The sequence below is a fragment of the Plectropomus leopardus genome, chromosome 3, assembly GCF_026936395.1.
Source record: "Plectropomus leopardus strain MGB_pleo_1.0 chromosome 3, ASM2693639v1, whole genome shotgun sequence".
Taxonomy (NCBI): domain Eukaryota; kingdom Metazoa; phylum Chordata; class Actinopteri; order Perciformes; family Serranidae; genus Plectropomus; species Plectropomus leopardus.
The window spans coordinates 23,688,892-23,716,432 of NC_142178.1; the positions used below are offsets into that span (position 1 = coordinate 23,688,892).

At 39.8% G+C, this 27,541-nt stretch overlaps 2 protein-coding genes across 6 annotated transcripts in view; both read left to right on the forward strand.

Annotated features, from left to right (window-relative positions):
• The window catches only part of LOC121942032 (uncharacterized), a 75,276-nt gene extending 59,794 nt beyond the window's left edge, over positions 1-15,482 (forward strand). For 2 of the 5 annotated variants that reach the window (XM_088075903.1, XM_042485103.2), the window contains 3 exons: positions 2,093-2,338; positions 2,835-2,929; positions 14,344-15,482. In XM_088075903.1, coding sequence (XP_087932029.1) covers positions 2,093-2,338; positions 2,835-2,890 — 302 coding nt within the window. In that variant the 3' untranslated portion in view covers positions 2,891-2,929; positions 14,344-15,482. Of the gene's footprint in view, positions 1-2,092; positions 2,339-2,834; positions 2,930-4,185; positions 4,836-14,343 lie in introns of those variants that run through there. The other 3 variants (XM_042485104.2, XM_088075902.1, XM_042485105.2) reach the window with 3 other exon arrangements.
• A 6,113-nt stretch (positions 15,483-21,595) lies between these two features.
• The window catches only part of frem3 (Fras1 related extracellular matrix 3), a 39,523-nt gene continuing 33,577 nt past the window's right edge, over positions 21,596-27,541 (forward strand). Inside the window, exon 1 of the mRNA XM_042485329.2 lies at positions 21,596-26,784. Coding sequence (XP_042341263.2) covers positions 21,762-26,784 — 5,023 coding nt within the window. The 5' untranslated portion in view covers positions 21,596-21,761. The remainder of the gene's footprint in view (positions 26,785-27,541) is intronic.

The window sequence follows — 27,541 nt, forward strand, 5'->3', positions numbered from 1 at the left end:
GACTTGACCATATTTGGACAAGAGGTTGGAGCCATGGAGGAGTGAGGGGTGGATCTGAATCGTAGACTTCAGCGACACTTCTCAGACAGCCTGACACTCAAAGAAGACTGCCCTTAAATATGCATAGCTTTAAGCCTTTATGAAATATTAACTGGTGAGTAAAAAATCGCCCCCTGTACAGTATTGAAATTGGCTAAAGAGTTTAAAAAACATTTTTTGTACCAGGCTGTAAACATTTTTATTTTTATGCTGTAAATTTGGAAATTTTAACATTGGCATTTATGGAGATCAACTCCCTCTTGGAGTCAGCCTTAAGTGGCCATTAATGGATCTGTAGTTTTTTGCACTTAAACATTGGCTTGATATTTCAGCTCCAGAGGGTACCACTTGGCACAAACATGAGACTATATCAAACTATTTGTTTAAAAATTGCATTTTAACTCAGAATTTCTTTCACAAGAAGTACCAACTACAGATCAAATGCCAAGTCTGAGTATACTAAGGGCGAAAGTAAAGCTGACACTCAGGTCAGGGGTCCACCTGTGATAAAGCGTCTTGTCACCCACCATAAACCAGACGGACACAAAGAGTCTCTGAAGGTTGGAATGATGCCTGAGGATTCATCTTACTCATGGCAGAATTATGTCCAGAGCAGCGGTCACCTTCCTCTCCCCTTCATCCTCTGCTTTCCCTCCACCTAACCCGGGGTCAGATAATGATGGGGCCGCCCTACTTTCCCACAGCCTCCAACAGCTGCATGGCTGTGGCTCATTAGGAACTGGTCAGTAATCAGCCGCCTCATTACCAACATGGTGGCCTCCTGAAATGCCTTTGCCCGAGAGAAATCCCCCCCAGACTGTCAGAGAGGGCAAAACCACTTCAGGCTGTTGAGTTGAAATACTGTTATTATGTGGGTGCTAAAATCAGAACCAGCAGTGGAATGTAACTGAGTACATTTACTCATGTACAATACTCAAGTGCAGTTTTGAGGTACAGTAATTTTAAAGCCACTAAGTTTATTTGATAACCTAAGTTACTTTGTAGATTTAAATTGCCAATATAGAATATAATTACAACTAACAAATTATGATGTGTCATTATAGATTAAACTACCCATCAGTTTATAGTCATAAAAATTTGCTTCACCTCTATCAGCTGCAACATCCAGTAGTATAACATATAATATTCTGAAATGGGCCATTTTGCATGCAAGTACTTTCGCTTTTGGAACTGTATGGAAGCATATTTTGATGCCAATACTTGTACTTGTATTAAAGTAAGAGTTTAAAAGCAGGACAGAGTTATTATAATTATGCATTTTTTAATTTGTTTTTATTTTCTGTTTACTCATTGCTCATTAACTTTTTATCGTTTAAAAACATCTTGTTTTGTTTTTGTTTTTATTATTTACAATATTAGTTAGTTAGTTTTTTTTAAACTAATTATACAGGAGATAATTGTCAGAGGCAAGACTTTAAAAGCTCAGACTATGTATTACAATACAAAAACAACACTTGGTTTAGGCAATTGTTTTACAGTTGTGTTGACTAAACTAAAACATTTCCTGTATTTTTTAAAATTTTATTTAATTTAGTTTTGTGAGTACACAAAATCATATCACTAAGCCTTTCATCTTTATTCTAAAATCTAGTTTTACATTTTATTTCACTATTTAAATGGTTTTTTAAACCTAGTTTTAATTTTTAGTTTAGTTTTCATTGTATATAACAGAGTATTTATACACTGTGGTATTACTGCGTATTTCGACTTTAGTAAAAGATCTGATTACTTTTTCCACCACTGAACAGAATGCAGTGAACTAAATATCAAATCTGCAGTGTCATAGAAGTGCAAATGTCTTAACAATGTTTTGCAATAAATGTATTGCAACAGTCTAACTTCCTATTAAAATGGCATGACATAAATGTTGTTTTCCAGTATATTCCATAATGACTCAACCAGTATGTTGTTTTTATTCATCCATATTGTTTTCACTTCTATGTGTCACATGACTAGATTAAGAGTAAGAAAAACTGAATTACTATTCTGAAAAAACACCTAAAAAGTAATGTGCTTTTGTTGTCCCTTACAGCTGAGACAGATAAATCTGCTGTTGATCCCAGTGCTGAGTCTGCAGCTCCGGCGTCGTCCCCTGTCAGCCCTGAGGACAAACCCAAAGAGGCCGTCGTTGAGCCGAGTCCTCCTGCTGCACCTGTGGAACCGAGTGTGGAGGAGAAAACTGATGACGAAAGCGTTGTCTCCAACAAGACCTCAGTGGAATCGCTGAAGGAGTCGAATGAGAACAACAGCAACAATGCTGACGTCGGTCAGAAGAGAGGTTGGTGTTAAAAGGTTGTCATTGTCATACTTGTCCGTACATTCAGCTACTGATAATACAGAATGTCTTCAGTCACTTAGGACTGAAAGAAGCGGCTATGACTGGATAGTTTGTTGTATTTAATGTAGATGTGCACGTTGGCATAACAGCGACAGTGACAGCTTCTTTTCTGTGCTCATATCTTGTTTCCAACTAACTGCAACATGATTCATTTCAACACATTTTCCGTTATTTTGGTGACAAAAACGAGAACTTACAACTATGCTGTCATTCACCCTGTTCATTTCCTTGTATACTGTGTATACTCTCTTTGGTTTGCATGTAAATTCACTTCTCTGAGCAACATCTAAAGAAGAAAAAACTGGACCTCTCCATATGTTGCTGACACACATATTGGAGTTATTCGTTATTGGGTTTTTTTTTCTATATTGGCCTTAAAATGATCTCTTCCTAGTGGTACAGTACCAGCCTCTGTTGTCTTCTTTCTAATTTTAAGCAGATTTGAAGAGAAGCACCACGTTCTGGGATGTTCCTCTTGATTGTCCGGTGTGAGACACTGTCTGTCCCTGTGCGGTTCTCTTCAGGAACTTGGTAAGACCACAGACACTCTGCTGCAGCTGCTTCGCTGCTCAGCCAGCTCAGGTGTTATTAAAGGGAAAACCCCCACCCTGAACTGCAGGTCCACAGGCCTCACATATGACCGCTGGGAGTGCTGTGTTACAGCTTTCCATCCTGAATTAAGATATTAAAAATAGAGAAGTCTCAACCATTAAATCTAAAATTATAAAGTGTGCTTGTCCCCAAAATTGTAAATCACGTTGACAGTCTGACATCCAGCAGTTTATAAATATACACTAGAAGCTGCACCCAGAACGGAGCCTCTCTGCCGGTTGAAAGGGTCACAACATACAGTACATCATTCAACTGCTATTACTTTACTTTTGATAGATTATTTTCAATAGAGTTTTGTGACTTAAGTAACTAAAGGACTGTCAGCAAAATAATGATCACAAGGTCTCCTTATTAGCTTTTTTTCCCCTAGCTATTAATTGCATCTTACAGGCTCCATCATCATTATGACATGACCAAAGATCCACTTTTAGGTGATGACACGTGTTGACAACTGAGCAAACTCAATCCACTGATGATCATAGGTCATAAGTGTATCTTGATTTCAGAGTTTTTGAATTTAAATGACTATTTCCAGGGTAGAAAATGAATCTTCACATTGATCTTTAGCTCAACATATTTGAATAATTATGAAAAAGCAGGCATTTACTTTGTTTTCCACCAAAGTCAGTCTGTAAACCTTTCCTCCTGCTCTGTCTTACACTGATGAGATTCCTCTTACACAAGTACCAACGTGGGCCCTCTCGCCGTTTAATCATCATGTACTGCAGGATGTAAGGCTCACATCTGCACCTGCACTCCCTCTCTCTTCCTATCTGCTCAGAAACACTTGGGGCCGAAGCCCTAGGCCTGAGGAATTCACACCGCTCTTAACGGCTGATGATAAGCTCAGATCAGAGGGGCTAACCGCTCAGATGCTCCGTGTTAGCCGTCACGGATCATCTCCGCTCTCACAAAAGCACCAGCTTCAGAAATCCCAAACATCTTCAGTGAAGGCACTCAGTCCGCAAAATACACATTAAGAGTGGGCCCTCTAGATAACTAAAAGGGTAACATCTAATGAGATATAAATATATATTATCGATCTTCAGCTGACATACAAGTCACAGGAATAAGTGTCAAAAATACACCTTTTCCACAGCAGATATTTTGGCTTGTCATAGTAGGACAAGCACAGGTGTTACAAATGACATTAACGATGACTCTGTTCTATTTAGGTGTGCCTGTAAGCCGTGACAGTGAGCCACCATGCACAATACCACGACCCTGAAACTCATTCATTTGATTATTTGCACCTGCTCTGTGACTACAGTGTTAATGTCAACATGCCCCTTTGTGAAAAAAGGCCTACTATCTACTTCATTTTACACTGAACTAGAAGTGAATGCAACACTGTTGTTTTGGCTCCCATTTTACAGGTTTAATTTAAAGCTTCAACACTTTCTATGCACTCAATAGATATATTTCTCTGAAATTTTGGTTCCAGATTTGTCAAAGTCCATGTCAAAGAGCACTTCCTTTTCTAAGATAAGCTGTCCTCCTGACTGGTGTGGCATATTAAGATGCTGATTAAACAGCATCAGTGCTGCACAGGTGGGACGGTCACAATAAAAAAACACTCTAACATGTGCAGTTTAATCACACAATACAATGCCACAGATATTGGTCGTATTGCCGAATTCACAGGAACAACGTTAGAGACCGTTTATGGTAGAGAAATGGACATTCAGTTGACATAGCAACAGCTCTGGTGGACGTTCCTACAGTCAACATGCCAATGGCACACTCTCTCAAAACATCTGTGTCATTGTGTTGTGTGATCAAACTGCACATTTTAGAGTGGCTTTTTAATGTGACCATCCCAAGGCACGCCTGTGTAGGAAAGATACTGTGTAAGCCGTGTCTTTATAAGTTACGTTAGTAAGTATAAGCTCCTGTAGGTTGGATAGATTGTCTTGGAAAAGAAAAAGAGCTCACTATCATGATTTTTTTTAAATTGTGACTAAAATTGAAAGAATTACAGTAAATCTATTGTGTATATGAAAAAAAGTCCTAGATCGTTAACGCAAGCTGTCTAAACCTCAACACTCAGAAGGAAGTGACCTCAGTTTGTACACCCACCACTTCCCCTATCACCTTCCTTTGACTACTGTGCAGTACAAAAATGTAGAACTTCAGTCACTCAAAAAAAACAAGCAATAGTGAACATAATTGAGGCAGCATTACACTTTTTCAACCCAACCTAATGGGGGAAAAAGGACTCCTATGACATAAAAACATCATTTATATGAGACAGGCTTGCCTCAACTCACCAGAGGTGCACCATCAGGAGAGTTAAACCAAAAAATTGGCAAAAGGAGCTCCATATAGCCACTAATATTGACTTATGGGCTCGTTCTGCTTCGTCAGCTGGGGCCTCCCACAATCTAGAATCGCCAGTGCAAGCTACTCGTTACTTTTCTTTTATAGCTGGTTTTCTTTTTGATGGTGTCACACTAACAAAAGTTGTGAGAAAAAACAGAAGTCACCTTTCCTTTGACGAAGACTCTTCCACTTGCAGAAAATATTTAAACAATTACCATGATGTTTTAAGCTGGCCCAAAGCTGCTGAGAGCTTTTGGATTCAGTTAATTATAACATACCGGTATATAGAGTGAACTACCAGTACCTGACAGCTTGTAACATTATAGTCAAAGCTGCCAAACATGCTATTGATACGGTTTTATTTGTTTGTTCCATCGCTCATTGTATTCTCAGAGTTAAAGATGAAAAACTTTTCCATGCGAACGACTGTCAAATTTATACAAATGTGGCTTTAAAACCTCATCAGAGGTAATTGTCGTGTGAAAAAAATGTACATTTAGTTTAAGGTTCATTGAGAAAACTTAACGGACATCTTTCATGTCCAAAAAGATGAAAATATGTTTTTGTAGATGAATTTCAGATTGTGGTTGATTTGTCTGTATTCTAGAGGTAATTTTTAAACTCAGCATAAAAGAAAATGCCTCTCATATACAACACGTCCTTGGCCGACTGTGAGAAAATGTGAGCAATTTTGCAGCTCTCAGTAAAAGTCTGCCCTTCAAAATAACACAATGAGCATGTGTTGTAAAAGTGTAAATTTGAAAAAGAGAGGAGAAAAGAAAAAAGTGAACTCTTCACTCATTCGCCCACCTGGTCTGGGAAGTGATGAGCAAGCTGGAAACAGAAGTTGAAACTGTTCTGCAGTTGTGGATAATGGATATGAGCCGACAGGTCATAAACTAAACCTGCATAATTAGACCTGGGACTTGTTATTTTCCAGTCAGAGCTCAGCTTTCATGTTTAATGGCCAATGTTGGAGGAAACTGTCTGCACCGCCTGGGATGAGTGCTTCGCAGCCAGGAGGAGGCAAATAAAAGAGAGTGACAGAGTGAGACTTTACTGTGTGAGACAAATAAGGTTAGTAGTTAGCTGGAAGCAGCTTGTTTTATTTGCAGAGGCTCTGTATGGAAAGTTATACACGTGCTGGTTCAGAGACAGGTCATGGAGTTGCGGTGGGTGAAGAACCTGGAACTGATGATTATTTTTTTATTTTGCTAGTCATGTGCCTTTGGGTGTGGCTGTAGGATTATAAATGAGTCCATTTATTGTATGTCCTTTCAGTGCTCAGGATTAAAAAAAAAAAGATTGAAGATTTAAACTATGAGATGACTCATTTTATTTTTAAGCTATTTGTCTGCTTCTCCCCGTAATAGCAAAAGTCATAATTTCCTCTGCTGATGTTGCAGGTGTAAACACAGATTTATGGTGTGCAAGATGACAATGGTGCATGTGATGAACGCAGGATCTTTATCTGGGTAATAACAGTGAAGGAGAAGCTTCCTGCTTATGAGGTTTGATGTGGTTCAGACTGGCAGGTCGGCCATTACACCTGGGCAGCTTTACAGGAGGGAGGGACTGTCGGAAAACTCAGAATAAAGAGAACAGCTGGTGGAGGCTGGTTCTGCCCCTTCCTCCCCTGACTTCCTACCACAAAACAACAAGTTTTGGTCAAGAAATTGAAAACTTTGTTGTGAAGATAGCTATTAAAGGGCTACGTCTAGGTTGTATGCTGTACATACAATTTTGAGGCTGATGACTGAGTGTGTCATCACAAAACCACAAATGCAAAGTGCTTAATGTCAAAATATCTTCTTTTTTTTTTTTTACCTGCAAGGTAAAGCACGCTGAATAGTGATGACATGGAGACATGTACTTGCAGACTGAAGCGCAGAGGGGCTCTCTGATAGCACTTGTTACTTTATGTCAGTGGTGATAGCACCTGGATAGCATAGTGTCACGGCAGGATTAAAATTACTCAACGATAAGTCAGTGTCATTCAGCATGAGGGGAGAAAGGGACTGGAAACAGAACGGTGGATAAGTTTTCTTAAACAATAATCTGGTTGAAAAAAGACCTGATATGTTATATTCAAAAGGAATGTTCGATATTCAGAAAATCACTAGTTTCACAAATAAAAGCGCCACCATGTAGACGTTTGGCTCGTTCTTGTCAGTGTTTTGGGATATACAGTGATACTCAGAAACACCATCATCTTGGCAAACACACAACAGCAGTCATTCATAATAACATGCATTTGCTTTGTTTTGGTTTATCATTGTCAACCTACAAAGCTTTTAGAGATAATATACAGGGCTCGACCAGACTACAAAGTGTGCACAAATCAGCCATTCCAGTCTTACAACTCACAGTTACAGGGGGAAAAGCATTTCTGTGGGCTAGCTTCTACTGAAAGATTTATTTATTTAAGAGTTTACAGATTTATTGCATGTAGCATTTCTAGCAGAGGCTTATTGGCGACCCCTGTCCCTGGTTTGGCTTTTAACATATTATTACTACAATTTTGTTAAATTGACAACATGATTAATAGTGACATTCTCATGCATGTAACATATTAATAAAAATAATATAATAATAAGTTAAGTTTTAAGTTTTTTAATAAGTTTTGCAATTATTTTACATGTTGCATGTGTGTATGTGTGCATGACACATGTGTAAGTTACCTTGTTCTTGGTCATTTACAGTTTGTGTATGTGTAGATTTATTATGCATTGAAGTAATACTTAATGCTGAAATACTTTCTTGCTGAGAGATAGGATGAATATTACTCTCAGTTACCTATTTGTGCGTGAAATATGAAGCTGAAGCTGGCCGCCAGTTACCTTAGCTTAGCACAGAGACTGGCAGGGGACAAACACTGTGAAATTATTATTTTTTCTGAATTTTGCTTTGATTGTTGCTTGTTTAGTCATAGATATTTAATGCAGCAGAGACAGATGCTTCATATATGTAATAGGGGTGTCGCAGTAGACAGGTATTGAGTCCATGTGACCATGTGTTATTGCTCTTTTCATACAGTTTTGTATAGTTATGGTCACCGACTCTCCCTTCAGCATCACACACGCTTATATTGAGTGTAATTTGTTTGCCAAAAAAAGAGACAAAATACATAATAAACAAAGTTAAAGATACATTTTTACTGACACCATTTTGTTTTTCAAAGTTTCTACTGATATCATTGTGATTTTGAACTCTTTTTGCTGGTATTATCATGTGAAAATCTGATTTTGAACCAAGTTTTTAGGGGATTTAAAGGAAGTTAGGCTGTACTTAGAGCTGAATCTCTGAAAATCTTTGGCAGAAACAGAGCTGTTGGCAGTGTGACCTGTGACAAGGGTCAAGAACAGTGGGTTCAGTTCACTTTTTAAAGCTCCAGCGTATAAGTACAAAATATTTACTAGTCATTCCAGGCATGCAAGTGACTGCTATTTGACAACATGTAAAGAGAATAAATCTGTCAGAGGTGTTTAGCCTTTGACTTCTGGAGATGCCTTTCCCTTTTACACTCTAGAAACTGTGCACCCCAAAAAAACGACCAAGTAGGCGAGCTGTTGTTTTCCAAACAGTTTAGCTGAGTTTGTTTTGAAATTGAGCTCCTTATGAGGTCATGGTGTGCTTTTGTAAAAAATAGTCTCAGACAATGACAAATGAGGTCAATCTGATCGTCTTCAAACTGAAACCAGATGCAGCGTGATGTCATTACAATGACCACCTTCTTTTGTGTCTGTGTGCTTACTGTATGTTAGCCTTCACTGGTTAGCTTCCTGTCTCATGCCCCTTCATCAAAAGATCACCGAAGGGTGTGTCCTCTTCCTGCCTCGCTTCCTTGACCTGCAGAGGCTTCTGGGTTAAAGTCCTTTTCAAAGGTCATAGGTCAGACAATCCTAATTAAAGGGTACACAGTGACTGCAAAAGAATAATGTGGCCTCAATGTCAGAGTCAAACTGGCCCACATTCTTTGCCCGTCATTGAGCAAGTCCCTGCAGAATTGGATGTGCAGCAGCTGCTGTGATGTGTGGCGCAAACCAGGATACATTTCAACAAAGGGCGCTGCACATGACAAAAAAAAATATTGATGGCAAACATAGAGGAAGACATGAAAAATTTCTTACTGGTTGCCCTAAATGTCATCTTGAAGTAGTGATTTTTAAATTTTTTTTGCTTCATTGTTAACCCGATTTTTATTACTTTATATTGAAGCATGCAATTTTAAGATGCTGAATTCAAGTTGATTTTTACCCTGCTGCAGGAAATGCACAAATTAGGAGTTTAGAAGCAAGGTAAAAGTGAGTTGTCACTTAAAATATTACTTCTACTTTCCCTGACCCACATCCATTTATTTTAAGAGATGTCAAACTATGCTAGGCCTTGACTTTCCCTATTTACACTAGACATTTTACAACTAGAGTGTTACATTTTCTAGATTCTTCCTTTGTACTCCAGTCCATACTTTGACAGGTGGCCCGCTAAACATTTATAGGGCTTTATTTCGTAGCGCATGTTTCACTTCTTTACACTATGCTGCTCAAAGAAGAAAAGGAGGGAGGTGTGGTTTACAAAGTGAAAACAATTTGTAGAGAATACTAAATTAGAGGCAGCACTCCAGTCACACGATGTGGAGTCACGCTGGGTTACTTGTGAACAATTGCACTCTTGACATTTTGTGATGTATTGACCATGTTGCCTCTGCTCTGCCCGGTGACTAAGGCTTTGTTTGTTTTTTGCAACATGCAACTTCTGTAAGGTGAAAACAGCTGTCCAGTTGATGCCAAAGTAATGATAAGCATCTCTAGTTTGGAAATTATATATTAGTCATAATTAATAAATAACCAAACTAGTGGGTGGGACAGCAGTATTTTTGACTAAATACCAGAATTCTCAAAATGACAATGTTAAGAAAAATCTGCAACCATCAAGTCATTAAAAAATTCACTGATCACAGATTTTGATATCTGTTATAAATCTGATGGTAAACAAATCAAGTCAACTTTTTTCTGTAGCACATTTAAAAAAAAAAAAAAAACATAAGCAAAGTGCTTTACAGACATTGGAAGAATAAAAACATAAGAGCAGACAACAAAATCCTGCATGTACCCAGGCAGAGTCCAAGATCAAATCTATGAGTAATGCAAAAACATGTCAGCATAGCTTGTTGTGAAGGGGGACTACATAACACTCCAAATTTTGGCTAAATTTTGGTGAGGGAAACCATGACTTTAAAGAGGTCTTTTGATCTCTCACCTCAAGATATCTCAATGAAAATGGGGTCTGTGGGTACCCACAAGTCTCCCCTAAGTTTTAGAGGGTTTCTGGTTAATGTTTCATCTGTTACAATCAGTGTACTCCTTAAAATTAAAGCCATATATTTTACTTTTAAAGGAAAATGATAAACAGCCTGTTTGAACAGTGAATGCAAAACATAAATAGATCCATAACACGTTAAAAACGTTTTTTGTGGAACTTAGTGTTAACCGTGCTGATATTAGTTTATTCACATCAAATAATCAGTAATATTATTGCAAAATAAGATATTAAAGTGAATCAGTATGTGATTCAACTCACATATGGGCATAGTTTTCAACTAGCCTTCATTCAATAGCATAACCAAACTACTGAAATTGCAACACATTCTCACTCCGAACTCGTCACATGGTGCCATCAGGACCTTTTGCGTCAACGTTTAACGTTTTAGATAACCTTCTGCATCAGCTGTTTATGATCCAGATGTTGTTACAGTGAAGTCATTAAATGTGTTAGGATGACGCAGCACGGTTCTTATGTTTACACAACAGCGCGGACTGTCACGATGGTTGGGATTAGGCACCAAAGTCATGGACAGTTAGATTTAGGGAAAAAAAAGAAAAAAAAACACACGCACGAGCTCCGAACTCCCGCTCAAAAGTCAGTTGTTTGTGGAACCTATCCACGTCCCCACCTGGTTACCAGCAGTGTTAATACCACCAGTTCTGTCCGACGGCGTAACCATCTGTTGTGTCCGTGCACGTTGCATGTGGACGCAGAAGGTAGCTTTTGGCGTCATACTCGTACGCTGAAAGCACTGAGAGAGCAGCGCTATTTATCGACTTCGGAAATGTGTTGAAAATTCTGTTATGACTTTTGGTTTTGTTGTGCCACCCCAAGATTTATAGTATCCCCATGTGACCGCCCCATGGATAAAAGTCTGGGGACGCCGCTGAACAACCAATATAAAAAGCCATTTATTTATCAACTGATCGATTATCAGCTTAAATTTGCTCTCAAACAATGAACACAGCAGAAAGAGAGCACCACTTCTGTGGCCACATGCCCAGATCCCAGAGCAGCTGACTCTTTTAATGACCTGTGACTCCAAACCCTATGAGGTCTACGGTTGTAGGGACAGTTTCCTCTCCTGTTGTCCTCTCCAGACTGGTTCAGACATTCCTGGCCAGGCTTTGTGCAGTTGGTAGAGCTGCTGTGATCAGGAGGCCTGCTGACAGACGGACATTCATTCACCTGCTGGTATTGCCTCCGGCATCGACTCCACATTCCTCAGGCAGTGTCAAACTGTCAGACTAACACTGTGGCTTTATTACGTCTCTGTCTCTCATCATTCAGTTTAAAGACAACACAGGTGGAATCTCAGACAATGCTCAATGAAAGCTGCTAAAAATGTTAAAACTCATTTAACAGTATTGTGAGCAGCATCTTAAGCTCAGACACAATTTGTTCACTTGTAGCTGCATTACTTGAACATAATGATTTATACATTATTTTTACTTATTTCCATGAAATTCTTTGTGCAGATTATTTACAGCTTAGCCATAAATTTGCATTGTGTTTTGCCACATACAACATCCCTCATTTTAGTTCAGGACACTTAACCTTGGAGTGATCAATCCATCTGGTCCGGTGCATTTTATCGCTCCAGTTGTTCTGACTTCTGTTTTTGTGCACGCCCCTTTTCACGGTAACAGCCGCAATAAACACATTCATCACTTCACAAATTACGCACAAGTTCACTTCAATGACACACGATATAATTTCAGCTGTGGAGATTTAAAGAAGTAACTTTTGATTTTTAACTAGAGCTTTTAGCGGTTTGTTTGTTTTTTTGTTTGTTTTAGCATTTATCGCCGGCCAACATTCCTGTCTTTAAGAGGCTGTACTGGGCTGAGTTTTAAAGCTAGAGTGATGATACTGGTATCATATAAAACTAGAAGACCTGAGGTTCCAAGTGGTATCAATAACACTATAAAGGCTATATTTTGGCAATGGAAAAACAGCATAGCTATTTCACAGGGGTCCTCTGATCTCAAGATATGTAAATGAAAATGGGTTCTGTGGGTACCCATGAGTCTGCCCTTAACAGACATGCCCACTAAATACTAGTCCCATGCAGTTTTTTGCTGTCATTTGATTCCTAATTATGACAATCTGGTTTGACTTGTTTTACCTTGTCAATATGGACTTCATAGCTGTTTTGAAATGCAAAATAATGGAATTGAAAACATTTGACTGAAATGTGATTCATTACGATTAACTACTGAAACTGCAATTAATTGGGATTTCAAGAATTAATTGTTTGACAGTCTATTTCTAACCTTTATTTCTTTCCTTTCACAAAGGGCTATTAGAAACGTCTTGTATGAGATGTGAAATTAGGTAGAAGACACACAAACAAACTAACTTAACCTCAAAAATTGTTCACACAAAGTGTCATTGTTTAACCCGAGTACCAGTTTTCTGCTTGCGGGTGACCGAAAAGGGTGAACATCCTTACTTAGGATTCAGTTGAGCATTTTCGTCCACACAACTAAATCCCCCCTGGAATGTCGAATCTCTCAGCAGCCAGGTTTCACTATAGTGGCTAACTGGTCTCCACAGATCCCTATCTTTCCCTGTGGCTCAGCATAGCTGCATAGACTAAGATCAATGTGAAGTCTTACCTGCAACCTGAGCCCCAGTATTCACAGGTCCAAAACTAAACTCCTTTATACTGGATGCAGTTCAGATTAACTGCTGTGCTGTTTGAATGATTGTCAAAGTGCAATAAACAGTTGGCCTTTACACCTGTGGAAAATATTGGCAGTGGTTTTTAGCTGAAGGCTGTAAAGGGTAAAAAGTGATAGAAATTTGTATTTATGTACAGCAATGTGCAGAAGTCTTTGACCAGCATAAATCTGTTCTTCTAGCAAAGTTACACTGAGGATATATATGTTTTTATTTCTCAGTCTCTTTGTGAAATAAAAAAAAGAATACAGAGAACATGCACAATGCATTAAAAGACCAAAAATGTCAGAACAAAATGGCTTCTTTAGACTGGAATCAATGTTAAGTGTGACCTCCCTGCATGTAGCACCTCTTGAACTCTTTTGGGCAGACTAAGTTTTATTTTTAAAAAAATCTTCTGGTATACCAGAAAATTGGTATTCTTAATCTCATATTGTCTACCCAAGAGAGTTCAAGACATGCTAAGTTGAGAGAGGTCACACTAAATACTTCAAACTTTAGCCCATTAAAGTTGTTTTATTCTGAAATATTTGCAGTTTTAATACTGTATACATATTTCATGCATGCTCTTGTTGTATTTTCGTTAAGGGGACTATTGAGAAAATAAATATATTTGATCATTGTAACCCTGCCAAAATAACAAAGTTTAGGGTGGCCTAAGACTTTTGCACAGTACTGTATTTATTTAAACATTTGAATAAATCCAAAGATTTACCCTCACTGTTCTGATGTCACATAGCATTCAGTGACTACTTTGTTTTTTTGCAGCCGCTTAACGGTAAAACATAAATCACATCAATAGATGTGGGGCAGGATTACGTCGGCTATCCTTTCCCTCAAACAGATGTTTCTCCATAGAGGTCAAAAGTCATGGCAAAGGTCACATAAACTTGGCCAAAGCAGAAGTTACAGGAGGAAAAAGCAGGTGATTGCAGGACGTGCGAGTGTGGGACAGGATACATTGTTCTCATTGTTCTGTGCTTTTTTTTTCTCTCTTTCAGTTTGAAGAAGCGACCGCAGTGGAAAAGGACACGTCTGTTCATACTGCGTGCTAAATGTAGTCACCTCGCGGTTTGAAACAAATTTCTTGTAACACAGCAGCTTTTTTTAAAGTTAAACGTCAGCTGAGCTCAGCTTTAGAAATGTTTTACTGATAACTGAATTTGTGTATTTTACATACTGATTTGTAGACTAAATGTTATTATTTTTGGTACTATGGTAACACCTTATTTCAAGTCCTCCCTATTTACTTTAGCATTTAGTTTCCTCATAACTCGCTGGGTAAAGCACATTCTGAGTCCGGGTTTGCTTCAGGACCTCCACTCTCTCTCCCCTTTCATGTCTTTGTCAACATAACAATGAGGCATAAAATTGCCCCCCAAAATGAAAAAAAACATGTTAAATAAAACAATTAAAATAGTTTGTAACATGCTATAATGAAGTCATAAGCAAATATATGCATTTACTAATGTATTTAATGTCAACAAATAAAACTCTTCCTGCGGATTTTAAGTAATAAAGCACAGTTGTAATAATATAAAATAATATTTATAGGAGAAGTAACAATTGCTTGCAAATACTGTACATTAATAAGCACTTAAAATTGTCCTTATAATGTCATACAACTAAATTATAATGCAGTGAGTTATAAACTAACTGAATATGGGTAAACTGCTTAAATAGGGGGACTTACAGTAAAGTGTTACTGGTACAGTTTTACAATACGGTACGAAAGCTTTTTAAGTTATAAGTCATCTTAGGTTATTAAATAATGTAAATAGATAAATAGTGTTATAATGCAGTCAAAGTGTAAATATTAGCATTGGCTTTGTCGATTCACTGCATATTCCCCAACAGAAGATATCCTTAAAATATAGACTTTTTTATGTTTCTTTGTCAAATTTTGGTACAAACGTGTGAAATATATTAAGAATAATATAAAAACGCACATGACATTATAGGATTGTCAGATTTGAGTCAGTGCCTTTGTATCAGTTTAGGATGCAATGTTATATTGTAGATGCTGCATTTTGCTTTAGTCATGCCGTTTCCATTCAGTAGAAGTAGTTATAATGGTGGAAAATTGCTATAATGTGATGTCCATTGAATGTATTAAAACAAGTATTTTACCTTTGTACAATATGTTTTTGACATTATTAATATTAGAAGGAATTTAATTGCATGATGTTAAGTGGTTTTGGCCTCAGAATTACAGCAATTGTCAAAATTTACCAACCACATTAATAAGTGACACAAAAGTGATGGATTTAAGGAGTGAAAGAAGCTGAACAAAACAAAAGTAGACAGGCCAAGACATAAATGATGTTTGTTTTTTTTTGTTCGTGTTGCTGTTTTATTAGATATTTCATAAAAAGCTTTTTGCTAACATACCAAACAAACCTTAAAAAAACACATGTAACCCTAGACAATGTACATCCACAAATGTTTGTCGCAAGTTTCTGAGACAGTACATTCTGGTACCTACTGAAACATGGACATAACTCACAGGTTAACACAGGTGCTCCTTTGACCTGAGGAAAATAGTTATAAGGTCATTTATCATGTGTCCGTCATACTGTACCTCTGCTGCTTCCCTGCTGACTTTCACCGTTTCTTTAGATCGCCCGACTCGTTTTACTGTAAGTCCAAACATGAGCTCCAGGTGCAAACACATTTAGTTCAAAGTGACAGCGTTAAAAGACAGGAATCCCCCGACACTGTGCTGCACACATTCCTGGGTCAGTCGCCAAATTTCTGATTTTGGAACCAGTGTTGCCCAGTAGTAGAGATAAGGTCATTATTGGTGCTAAATAGAGACTTGAATGGAGGACAATTCATATTTTCATGATGCTATTTGGTTGATTTTATTCAGTGTGGTTAAGATAAAACAGTTTCAGCTATTTAACACACAATAAAGCACAATTAACTGCTGTGTTAGTTTTCAGCTCATCACTGAAAGACATGCCTATATATATGGATCTCTTTAACTTCATGAGCCATATAATATTTTTATAATTTCCTTCTACAGCGTTGTGTTGCCCGGTGTTTGGGTCTGATCCAGCTGCTATATCCAGCCTGTTTCTAAGGGCTTCCGCTCTTCTTTAAATACAAATGATAGCTCCGGCCTATATCAATCTGCCCGCAGGATGCTTTAATCCAACATTGAGCAGATGAAATGTTGCACTGAGCCTGCGGTGCAGCAGTGACGGCAGGAGCGGATCTAAAATTTGTGCGCGCTCCCCTCAAACCTGACCGCAGTCATGGACACCCTGCACCAAATCATCCAGTGCAGCAGAACACAAACCTGTTCCTCCCCGGAACTGGATCCAAATGTCTCAGGTCTCAGTATCCTCTATTTATACGCTGTGTATATTTACAACAGGCAAGATGATTGGGATGCTAGTGCGTAGTGAAGAGAATGTAAGGGCGATCTTCTTCTGCTATTCTAAGGAGACAAGAAGTTTATCAGGGGTGAGCCGCGTCTCTGACGTCATAGCATGTTTTCAAAGAATCTGTCGGAGGTACTTTCCTGAGCTACTTGAGATCTCTGTTGCAAGAGAGGTCAGCGAAAGAAAACATACAGAGAGAAGCAACAACAAACATACTGAGTGACACATACGATCGATGCACACACACAAACATCACATCAATCACCAATATCTCTGTATCTCCTCTATATATCATCTCATTCTGTGTATTTTTTTCAGACAGCATCTGAAGGTAGCCTGCGTTAACATCTAGCCCAGTGAACAGTAGTTTTGAGTAAAATGTAAAATTTTGAATCATTTCAATAAGAGTATCCATCTAAATAAAAAGTGCATTGCATCGTTTTGCTTGTTGCTTTCAGAGCTACTTTTCCTGGGAGCAGTGGTGGAGGATGTATTTCCTTAAGTGAAAATACTAAAACCACACTTCAAAAATACTCTGTTACTAGTAAAAGTCCAACATTAAAGATGTTACTTATGAAAGTGTAATTGGGAAAACATTTAAGTGTAAAAGTGCTCAATGTAAAAAAATGTTATCAGTTTAGGGCCTAATAAATCAAAGTATTCAAAGGAAAAAAGCAAATTCTCATTTGATTAGTTGGAACAATAAAATGTTTTTGCATGAAAACTGACTTAAATGGTAATCAAAATCTTTATAAAGTAAAGTAAAAGACAACTAAAGTTATCAAATAATTGTAGTGAAGTAAAAGTACAATATTTACCTCTAAAGTGTAGAAGAAGTAGAAGGTGGCATGTGTTTAAAACAAGAGTACCTCAAATTTGTACTTAATAACAGTACTTGAATAAATGTTGTTAGCTACATTCCACTACCGTCCAGGAATATAACATTAATCTCCTCTTAAAAACGTGAAGTACAATGATGAACTGCATCAGAAGTGGACTGAGTAAATTTGAAGGCATTTGCAAAGTCAAGTTCGTGGCATGATGATCAATTGTAAGCTGGTTTGTAATCTGGTTTTTCTTGTCCTCTGCTTTATCGCAGCACACGAAAATGATAAAATGTGAAATGCTCGATGCAGGAAGATGAGATTTTGTTTTTTACTTGATGATGTATCAAGATAGTGAGGAAGATCTGAACTCATGCAAATATCCTTGACATATCTGTGTGTTTGTTCGTTTCTATTGAGCAGTTATTCTCCTATTAGAAAGCTGGAATATATCGTATTTATGCACACTTATTGAGCTGCATGTGGAAGTAGCAGTTGTGCATGTTCAGTAGTTCTGATGCTGCAGACCTCTACCTGCAGCTGACCTTCTGTATTGTCTGGAGGCACAAACACACTCTATCAGTGACACACATCAAATGTCCTGCACAGCTGGACTGAGCTTTTCATCAGCTGTATGAATGGTTGAGATGCTCTCGAGTGATAAGCGTTATGGACACGCTCAGAATGTGAAGCATGAGGATTAAAACTGATGCCTTTGAAAACAGGAAAACATCCATCAAAGCCTCTGTCAGTGTGATCGGTTGTGGCATGTTTCCTGGCCGGGACAGCGTTGCTACGGTTGGTATTGTCTCTACTGTCTGTCTGTTTGTCTGTGGACAGATTTTTGTCAATGTGACAAAGTCACAACCTTGCAAGATGCAGTTACGAAACCTTATAGGTGTGCAACATTGTAAAAATTTTGGACGTAGCTACCATGGCGTCACCCAGTGGTTTGAGGACTGGTGTTTTGAAGCCTTGAGTTTGGCATTTTGGCTGTTGCCATCTTGATTTTTCCAGATGTGGCCATATTAGGCCAAGAGGCTGGTGCTGTGGAGGTGCGAGGAGTGGATCTGACTGAGAAGCCGAGGACACTATCAGGAGACAGGCTGTCACTCAAAGCAGCCCTGAATCCCTGAACTTATAAAAAATCATCCTGAGGAGTACATGAATGTCTGTACCAAATGTCATGCCAATCCATCCAATAGTTGTTGAGATATTTTGGTCAAGTGGTGGACAGATTTATCTCCAGAGCTAAATAGAGATACAGCCACATAATTGATGTGCTGAAACATGGAAGTATGAAAGTTATGTACTTTATTTACAGAAAATATCTTTCTACAAAGCCTAATGCAAGTTATGAAGATCTGAATCTTGACAGACGCAACAACTGCACCAGGAGAAAAGAAAGCAAATCCTGTCTTTTGTCTGTGCGGTTGTCAGAGATACAGCCAAAAGATCCACTTGGGCTTTGTTTTCCATTTATCATAAGCTCATTACTGCCTGCTGTCATCATGGGCTGCCCCCTGGATGAAGAGTTGATCCAGGGAAGCAGGACCTGGCCTCGACCCAACTCCTCGCTCTGTTTACCTTAGACCCTCATTAAAGGCATGTCATGTCTTTGATATCCAAACTTGACAAAGTCAAGCTAATGGCTTAATGAAGAGATGCATTTAGTAGCTGTATTCCTTTCCGTATGAAGTGATCACCTAAAGCTGGAGAGGTAGTTTAATTTCTCATGTAGCTCAGAGTCAATATTTGCATTTTCATGATACATATTTGATGTTTCAGTTCACGGGTCTTGATATCTTTGCAGTGCACTTCTGCACTGTGCGAAGAATGTGAGTGAAATCCAGGAGTAACAGAGTATAAAAAGCTTGGTGTGTTTGTTTCTATAGTTACACCCAATGGTGTGTGTGTGTGCTCCCGTTTTTATTCTTGGCCGGTCAAGTGAGGAGGGCAAGATTTATTTAGAGGATGCAATGAAAAGTGTGATACAGAATGCCTGGATGCATATGGCATGTCTGCTATTTGGCCCACGTTAAGGGGACAGTTGCTGAGTGCTTCTCGGTGTTGTCCCAAAGCATTATCATGTCCAATAAACAGCAGAACTTTTACAGAATAATAATTTAAATTGTTATAGTTACAGTATCAAATTAGATTTCTACATCTACTACTTGCTTAAAGTTGTCCTTGCAAATATTTTCTCTCAGGAGATTCTTAATCTTGCATTTTTGTGTTTTTGAGAGATTAATTGATCATAAGCACTTTTCGTGGGTGTGAAATGTGATTAAATTACTATCTCTCTCATCTATTAAAAGTGTAACTGGATTTAAGATTTATCCCCCTGTACAGTGATATATATATATGACATACTAACATTTGTGAAAACAAAAGTTTAAAAAATTTAAACTATTGCATTTTGAAAGAACTGTGTGAAAGTGTTTGTGTAATGCACAAGGATCACTTCATCAAGTGTCAGGCTTGACTCAAAAGATGACCCATAAAAGGCTACTCGGTATTTTTATCTTAACATGACCTTGTGCGCCATACCGAGTACACATTCTCACATTCTCACTGCATCCAGGGAACTGCTTGATTTCTCTATGCTGTGCTTAGTCAATATCACTGCAGGAAAAAAGCACATTTAATGTGTTTTCTTGATGAATATCACCTAAATATTAAAAACTAATTTGCCACCAGGACCATGCTTCAGATTTCATACATTTTCTTGGAAAACAAAGATATCTACATGCATCAAAAAATTAAGATATAGAAAACAAAGGGATTTCCAAGATTATGTAGTGCATTATTTAAATCTTATGAAATAAGTCTTTCCTGCCATTGACCAGTGTGGATTTTGTACAGGATTAACATCTAAGATTTGTAGATACAGAACTCAAATCTGAGTTTTTGAGCAGTATTTTGATCTGTGTTGTTTTTTCTCTCTGTGCGTGAGACCAGTTTCCATGCACCTGTGCTGACAGCCGATTTCATGTTATTGTCCCTCTGTGTGGCACTGATGGCCACTCCGGTGCCGAGGTGACCTGCTGTCACGACCTCAGAGGCACTTTGCCTCAAGAGCAAAACACAAAACCTTTTTGGATGATTTCACATAAGTCATGTGCATTGTGTGATGAGTCTGGGTAAAATTGATTTTTTTTACAATATAAATTCAGAATAATTGAATAACATTGTGCATGTTACCTTTTAACAGACAGTTGTGAGAGAGGGTGCACTGCAGGATGACTTCCCTTTAAACAGGAATAGTGCTGGGATGTCAGATTTGAACTTGACCGAGAGCCTTTGATGGTACTGCAATTAGAGAATGCCTCATTCACATAGTTCACACTGAAGCAGAGTGTGAAATCACACAGGTCAGCGATGATACATCAGAGCATAAAGCTGACTTCAAAGTGACTTTTAAACCACTCATAGGAATACTTGACCAGAATCAACTTCATACTCAGCGAAATGTTTATTATCCATAATTCTTTGTCGCTTTATTTATTCAACTTGAGTGCAAAGTACTTAACAATGCATCGCAAAACTAATCCAAAATACGTTACTATGGACACTGAAATTCTTATATGCACAGTCATTTCTAAAAGTAAATGTTAAAAAGATCAAGGTTGACATATTTATTACCTTTATTTAGATATAAATTGGAGTGGAGAATGAAGAAACGCCACAAAAGCAAAGCTATTTCCTAAATCTGTAATAACTAAACTTTTTTTTTTATTTTGTAACAACCTAAATTAACTAAACATACAAGGAAAGGGAATGTGGTGACACAGATTCCGCTGCATTAGTTTGGCTTTTGCACTAAATTTTAATCCCCACCTTTCCCAGTGACAGAGGGGGAGAGGAGTGGGTGTTGGTTGGGGGGGGGCACTTTCACAGTCTTGTCCAATGGTCTTTCTTAAATTAGCCATGGGGGCAGGAGGCTCCCTCCCTGCTGCTGACAGAAGGAGGAGCCTGCGCCTGTCACTGTCTACTGTTTCATTATTACCTGCACAGCCCTGCAGCATTCACCACACTTGTGTCTCTGTGTGGCAACACAGAAACAGAGAGACACAGAGGACACTCAGAGGCTCCCACATCACAGAGAGTTTTCTTTTTTTTTTAATGCTCTTTCCCCACTTGGGACAGGAATCTGCCTGCTACTGCTGACTTGTCAATTAAATTGCAAGGCAACTAGCAGTGGATATGGCTGGTTGTCTGCAAAGTTCCCCACTTTGTCAAAAGTGGGAACTTTTAAGATGTCTGGTTGTGACATTTGCTCTTAGCTTCTGTTTCACCTCAGCAGAGCCGTTTGACCCAGCTCATCTTTATCACCACAGATCTGGACCTAATGAAGACAACATCATCATCGCCAACAATGGGATCAGGGTGCCTTTTGGGAGGTCTGTGTTTCTGGACCCTGTGAATGACCTGGTAACAGAAGTGCAGCCTGGTGACCGCTGTCACATCACAGTTTTGGACAATGACCCACTTGCCCAGAAACCTGGGATGCTGACCCCTAAAAAGTTCCCCTGTTCGTTTGGACCAGATGAAGTAAAATACACTCATTTTGGATCTCGGAGCCCCAGCAAGGATCGTGTGAAGCTGCAGCTTCGTTATGACTCCCAGACGGACACTGTTATCATCCCTTTCATGCTGGAAGTGGAGGTGGTTTTCCAGCAGCTTGAGATCCTCACCAGGAATATGCCCCTTAATGTTGAAAAGCTCAGCGGTGACAGCAACCCCATTGACAAAAAGGCTCTGGAGTTCTCCTTTGAGGACGGTGTCACACAGTGTAAGATCACCACTCTGGTCGGCGCGGGAGGTCTTCCCAGGTATGGCACTCTTTTGAATAGCCCCTCAAATGGCCAGTTCGTTGACTGTGATGAGTTTGTGCAGCAGGGCATTCGCTACAAGCACACAGCTAAAACCAACTCCCCAAACAGGGACTATATTCCAATGATGGTAGAGCTGCAGGATAATGAAGGCAACACAATAATGCAAGAGCATTTTCAAATGATGGTTAGAATCAGAGAGGGCGCGGAGAATACCACTCCTAAACCCAGCTTTGTAGCCATGATGATGATGGAGGTTGATCAGTTTGTGATGACAGCTATTACAAGTGACATGCTGGCTGCTGAAGATGTTGAATCTGACCCAGATGACTTGATTTTCAACATTACTACACCGCTGAGCCCTCAGCAGGGCTACATCATCAGCACAGATGATCAAAACCTGCCCATCACCTCTTTCTACCAGAGAGACATCAAAGATCTTAAAATAGCTTATAAGCCGCCCTCAGAGGACTCAGAAGTAGAGAGGATATTCCAGCTAGAGTTTGAAATTGTAGACACTGATGGAGCCGTGTCCGATCCATTTGCTTTTATGATTGTGGTGAAGCCTATGAATACCTTGGCTCCTGTTGCGACCAAAAATACAGGGCAGCTATTGTTTGAAGGGCAGTCGCGAGCTCTCTCCAGCTCCCAGAATTTAGAGATTAGTGATGAGGATAACCTGGAAGATGTGAGAATAACTGTTGTCGACGGCTTAAAGCACGGAGAACTGACCATGCTCGGCGCTCGCAGGAAGTTCTTTACACCTGCCGATCTAGACGCAGGGATTGTGGTGTACCAGCATGATGGCAGCGATACCTACAGCGACAACATTATTTTTAGAATGACTGATGGCAGCAATGAAGTGGAGTTTTTGTTCCCCATCACTATTGCTCCCACTGATGATGAGCCACCTATTATTAACGCTAACACCGGCTTGGTGCTATTCAAGAATGAAGTCATGCAGATCTCTCCCTTCATCCTGAGCGCCACAGATATCGACTCGGAAGACTCCACCATTAAGTTCATCTTGGAGGCGCCCTACTCAACTGTAGGGGAGCTCCTGCTGAGGCAAGTGGAGGCTCCTTCTGACCCGTCTCTCTGGAAGTTCAGCGAGACAGATGAGATGTTTGAGCAGGTGGTAACTGAATGGTTTCAGCAGGATATTCTGGATGGAAAGCTGTTCTACCGTCACATTGGACCCCACAGCACCACCACTGTGATTGATCAGTTTGTGTTCCGGGTCCAAGATGATAACGACCCTCCTAATCAATCAGGTGAACACATGTTCACCATCAAAATCCATCCAGTCGATGACCTTGCCCCAGAACTTTTTCCAGGCACCACCCTTCACATGACTGTCCAGGAGTACGAGCTGACACACTTCAAGAAGAAATACTTGTGTTATAGTGACCTAGATTCAGATGATAGGGATCTTAAGTACACCATCATTAAGCCCCCAACTGATACTGATGAGAACAATCCAGCACCCTTAGGTGCTATAGTACTGACTGACAACCCTGACACAGTAATTACAGAGTTCACACAAGCCCAGGTTAATCACCACAAAGTAGCTTATAGGCCTCCAGACCAGGAGCTGGGCATCACTCCAAAAGTGGCTCAGTTCACTTTCATAGTAGAAGACACTTCTGGTAACACAATGGATGGACTATTTACTATTTTCTTACAGCCAGTGGACAACAAGCCTCCACTCATCACCAACACAGGGTTCACTGTTTTGGAAAGAAGTGCATATGTCATCACAAAGAAAGAGCTGCATGCCACAGACACAGATACAGATGATGAAAACATCATCTTCACCCTGACTCAGATTCCTCGTTACGGGCATTTTCAGTATTTGGGGATTGACATGTCAAACGGCGAAACATTCGTACTTGAAGACATTGGAAGTGGTCGCCTAACTTACATCCACGGTGGAGAAGAATCTGTCAGTGACACCATCAAGCTTGATGTCAGTGATGGTTTTCATGAGGTACCAATCACCATTAAGATCACAATTGAGCCAGTTGATGATGAGATCCCGACCATTATGCTCCCAGAAGGTCTTCTTGGAGCAGCTATCGATGTACTGGAGAATGGAGCCAGCGAGATTACAAGTAATGTAATTCAAGGCCGCGATGAAGACACAGATGACCTCCGGCTTACGTTTATTGTTGAAGAGCCTCCCAAGCTGGGTGAAATCCTGGTTAATGGTGCTCCCGCTGAAAGATTCACCCAGGAAGATATCATTAATGGGGCAGTGGTGTATGCTCACACATCCGGTGAAATCGGACCGGTCAAAGAATACGACTCCTTTAACCTTACACTGTCTGATTTGTCAGAGCAGTGGGTTGTTGGTGGCAACAAGGTCCAAGGTGTGACAGTTCACGTCACCATCCTTCCTGTTGACAGCATTCCACCTATTGTCAGCGTTGGAGAGCAGTTTGTTGTACTGGAAGGGGAGAAAAATGTCATCACTCTGGACCACATCCAAGCCGAGGATATTGACACTGATAATGATGATATCTTGTGCACCATCATCGTCCAACCAACATCTGGTTATGTGGAGAACATCTCCCCAGCTGCAGGCTCTGAGAAATCAAGGGCAGGGATGGCCATCACTGCCTTTAGCATTAAAGACATCGCCCTCGGTCACATCTACTATGTCCAAAGTATCCACAAAGGGGTTGAACCTGTGGAAGATCGTTTCACCTTCCGTTGCTCAGATGGTATTAACTTCTCTGAACGCCACTTCTTCCCCATCGTCATCATTCCAGCCAATGACGAGAAGCCTGAGATTTTCATCCGTGAGTTTGTGGTAATGGAGGGCATGAGTCTGGTCATTGATACGCCAATTCTGAACGCGGCTGATGCTGACATTCCTAGCGATGAGCTGCACTTTGAGATCATCAAAAATCCCAAACATGGTACAGTAGTTCAGCAGCTCAGCACTGGCTCCATCCCTGTGGAAAAATTCAACTTGGAACAGATTAAAGAGGGGTCCAACATTGTCTATGAGCATGATGACTCCGAGACCAAAAACGACAGCTTTGTTATCAAACTCTCTGACGGAAAACATGCCGTAGAAAAAACTGTTCTTATCATGGTTATTCCTGTTGATGATGAAACGCCAAGGATGGCTATAAATGATGGCCTCGATGTTGAGATTGGAGAGACAAAAGCAATCAGCAACAGGGTTTTGAAGGCCACAGATCTCGACTCTGAAGACAAAGAGTTAATATATGTTGTGCGTTACGGTCCAGGCCAAGGTTACCTTCAGCGCATCAGCAAGTTTGGTGATGTTTTAGGTAACATTACTGTCGGGATGAACTTCACACAGGATGAAGTTGACAAACAGCTCATCCAGTATGTACACACAGGGCAGGAGGGTATCCGAGATCTGCTGAAGTTTGACGTCACAGACGGCATCAATCCTCTTATTGACCGTTACTTTTACATCAACATTGGAAGCATTGACATGGTCTTTCCAGATGTTATCAACAAAGGTGTGACTCTAAAAGAAGGAGGGAAGGTAACTCTGACCACTGACCTCCTCAGCACCACCGACATTAACAGTCCTGATGAATTCCTCAGCTTTAGCATCACAAGAGCACCTAGCAGAGGCCACTTGGAGAGCACCGACCACCCAGGTGTTCCCATTTCCACTTTCACCCAACTGCAGCTTGCTGGCAACAAGATTTACTACATCCACACCTCCGACGATGAAATGAAAATGGACAGCTTTGAGTTTGAGGTGACAGACGGTTACAATCCTGTCTTCCGCACCTTCAGAGTGTCCATCACTAGTGTCGATAATAAGAAACCTGTCTTGACAATAAACAAACTCGTTGTGGAAGAGGGAGAAAACAAGCTCATCACGCCGTTTGAGTTGACAGCGGAGGATCGGGACACCCCAGACAACATGTTGCGATTCATAGTCACCCAAGTGCCAGTGCACGGACAGCTGCTTTACAACAACACCAAACCAATTTCAACATTCACCAAGCAGGACCTTAACGAGAATCTTATCAGCTATAAGCACGATGGCACTGAGACCAACGAAGACAGCTTCTCGTTTACAATCACAGATGGCACACATACAGACTTTTACATCTTTCCTAACACTGTGTATGAGACACGCAAGCCCCAGATGATGCACATTCACATCAACACTGTGGACAACGGTGTGCCCCAGATTGTGGTTAACAAAGCTGCGGCCTCACTGAAGGTCCTCCCAACAAACCAGCTGGGTTTCGTGATCACCAGTAAGGCTCTTCGATCAGAGGACCGGGACAGTGCCCAGAGGGTCCTGAAATACATTGTGTCTGAGGCTCCCCTTCACGGCTTCATCATGAACACCGGGCTGGGCAACGACAGCATCAAGACCTTCACACAAGGTAAGACAATCTCACACCATTTAATCTCTCTTCAATAATGAATATTTTTTAATGACAATGAATTAAATAACCATGTGTTTTTTCAATTCACTTAGTGGAGACTTCTTATGTCTTGTTATGACCCCTGCAAAATGACTTGTTCCATTATCCAGATTTGATTAGTTCAGTCCGATAATATTTGAAAAGTCTAGAAGAGCCACAAGATTAAATAATTTTATCCCCATTCAAGTTGGCAGAATGCTAAACCAGAAGTCTCTAGTCTTGCTCTATGGGCTACACAGTGCTGTAGCAGCACCAATCATCCAGGTACATCCATGTTATACATCCATGTTGCAAACAGGCAACTCTTTTCTCACATATTAGCCCTATCAACTTTATTAGGAAAATGTCATTGTTTTGTTTGCAGCATGTTGCCAAAATAATAATTTCATTATGTTAAGGTTAATTGTCATATAACACTAATATGGAGTAATATTTAATGGAACATTGCTGATTATTGATTAACAAAATTAAGTCTCTATAATTGGTTCGAACAGCTGCAGCTGATAATAATAATCATCATAATAATAACTGTTGATTATATTTCTGTAATAGATATTTCCAACTGATGAAACCTCTGAGCTTTGCTTGAAACAATCCTAAACACTTCAAAACACATATCCCCTGGGGCCCATATCACTTTAATTGCAGCCTTCGGGCTGTAACTAAAACCTTGTAAAAGTGGGTTAGTGGTAACAGTTATCTTACCATTTTCAGC